General features: G+C 33.3%; 1 protein-coding gene across 2 annotated transcripts in view; it reads right to left on the bottom strand.

The window, feature by feature from the left end:
* rragd (ras-related GTP binding D) overlaps positions 1-1,336 on the bottom strand; it is a 32,413-nt gene extending 31,077 nt beyond the window's left edge. Inside the window, exon 1 of one of the 2 annotated variants that reach the window (XM_073927447.1) lies at positions 933-1,336. In XM_073927447.1, the coding sequence (XP_073783548.1) occupies positions 933-1,062 (130 nt within the window). In that variant the 5' untranslated portion in view covers positions 1,063-1,336. The remainder of the gene's footprint in view (positions 1-932) is intronic. The other variant, NM_001099424.2, reaches the window with a different exon arrangement.
* Between the last annotated feature and the right edge of the window lie 1,287 nt (positions 1,337-2,623).

Below are 2,623 nucleotides of genomic sequence, written 5' to 3'. Positions count from 1 at the left end.
ATAGAAGTGTCTAACTAATTGGGACCCTGCATGATATGAATGTGTAGTGTGCATGTTAAACTGCTAAACAATTAATGAAAAAAAAATTGTCATTGCAGTGGATAATCAACGTTTGCATCTAAAGTAAATGTACAAACAATGGACTAAGTTGTAAGTAAAAATCTGTAAGTGAAATCTAAATGCTTTCCAATAAGGGGGAAAGAAAAACTGAAGGTCAGAGAGTCATGCTGATCAAAATGCATACATAAAATTACACAATAGAGTCTTTAAATAAAATCATGAGAGCGAAAATATGCACTCATTTCTAAGTCTCTTGTAATAGGCCTATGTTGCTACTTTCAAGTAACTTAAGTTACCTTTCTTCATGGTCATGGTGACTAATGTAAAGTCCCCATAAGGGAGTTTTGCTAGTAACAAGACCAGTATTATAAAATCCATTATAAACACTTGGCTGACCACAGCTTTCAGTACCTCCATTACATTTATCAGTGGTAGTCTATTTGGAAAACATAATAAACAATATAAAAATTTTACTAAACCCATTTATTTATAGCAAGAGTGATTAATATCAGGTTACCGCTTATTAATAAATCGATCCTCCAAAATGTTTACCAAACAAAGTTTCCCAACACCTTGAGCCTATAGGTTAGGCCTATTTGTTTTACACCTTATTGACGATATCAAAACCAAATAAAGTGGGTGTCAAAAAGTGTATGCATACAGAAAGTTTATATTTTAGTTTACGTATAGATTAATTTATGACACTTTAAGTAATGTTAAATAAGGCTACCAGCATTGCTGTACAATTAACTGTGTTTTAATAGGGGAATGGGATTTATTGTGTGACATGGGCTATAATTAGCTATATTTTGCGCCCTATTACAAACATATCCATAAATTGTAATTTATGACTGGTAAATTAAAGCTCCAACCTCCTCCATCGCAGCTGCAGTCTCCGTCCCCGTCAGTGAACGCATCGAAGTCGTCATCGTCGTCGTAATAATCGAAAGACAGCGCTTCGTTTTCTCCGTCTACTTCATTGTTTTTCCGTGCGCTTGTCATTCTCCGAGTTTGAGAAATTTAATCTGAGGAGGCAGCCAAACTTTTCCACATTGTCATCCGATACGGTCAAGCCATGGTGAACTTTCACCTCCTCCCCCTCTTTCGCTCACAGCGGGTGCCTGTGCGCGGTATCACGGCTGACCGCGGCTGTTCATCAGCGGCCCCGCTGGAAGAAAAGCCGCGGCGCGGGACAAACTTTCTGACAGGAGACCGGCTGATATGGGACGCCTCCCTTCCCCAAACAAACAGGCTGTGCATGGACTCCTAGCACTCTGTGGATCTCGGGAGATGTAGTCTTTTACGGGATAAATTTAGAAAATTAATTTAGTAACCTTACTATTACCCTTTTTTGTGTGCATAATCTATTACATGTATGTAGTCGGCTGTTAATTTTAAATATCCTTATTTTATTAGGCTACAAAATATATATTTATTTTTAAAATTGAAAGGCCATCTCTTATTAACAAAATATTATTAATATCTAATACAATTTTGCTATTCTTATGGTATGCATATTAATCAAACAGACCTAAATGTTTTTCTTATTTAACTTATTAATATCATTAATATACTTGTTAATATATAAAATAATTTTGTTTCATACTTCTGGCACTAATTTTTATTAGCCTATAATTAAGTATTTGTATTAGTTTGTTTAATTAATGATAGACATTTACTTAGAAACGGACAAAAATTAAATAATCGAATTTTATTAATAAATAAATAATTATAATTGATGTTGTTTTATTATTATCATAAATATGAAGATATAGCTTTAACATTTAATTAAATCTGCTTATTAACATTAATAATTTTATTTAGACTTCTTTAAAAACTTTAATTAACAAAATATTAACATTAGACATGCTTCATATTATTCTTATCATCTATTTATAAGTTTAATGCCGTTCGACTAGTTGGATCCGCTGGATGGCGCTGTAAATGCTTTGATGTGGCACTGAATTATATTAATGGAGCAGATTAATGCACGTCTATGAGTCTCATTCCTTTGTTTGCAGCTGAAAAATTATCATTTGAATTCTCTAGTTTATCTCTCTCTCTCTTCAAGAATAAGTAAGTCAAGTTTATGTCTTGTACATACTCTGTGCAGATGATTTCAGGCATAGAAGGGAATTTTCAATGCATATTCCCTAACATGGGATTAAAGACAATACATCAGAAAACTGCACACTCTTGATTCCTCAGATTTATAACCAGCAATATAAACTTCAAAAGATGAATTGAGTCTCTTTTTGCAGCTATAAAAAATGCTTAAAACTGTAGTTAAAAAAATGTTATACAATAATCAAATATAACCCCTATTAACCCCTATGTACTGTTGGGAATGTTTTCATCCACTCTGGGGTGATTTTTTAGTCTTAATTTGGCCATAACTGGTGTTTCAGCTAGCAGAATGATTTTGGTGACATGTTATTTAGAAACAAATGTTAGGAAAATAAAAAAAACTCAACGATACACTCTGGACAAATTTACTACCCTGTTGTTATGCTTGGGAAGAAAACATCCACTGAATTAAACTGCTGTAAACATGCATCAGATT

This window comes from Danio rerio, chromosome 17 (assembly GCF_049306965.1).
Source record: "Danio rerio strain Tuebingen ecotype United States chromosome 17, GRCz12tu, whole genome shotgun sequence".
Classification (NCBI taxonomy): Eukaryota; Metazoa; Chordata; class Actinopteri; order Cypriniformes; family Danionidae; genus Danio; species Danio rerio.
Note: the sequence above shows the minus strand (reverse complement) of the source record. Positions and strands in the feature narration are given on the sequence as shown.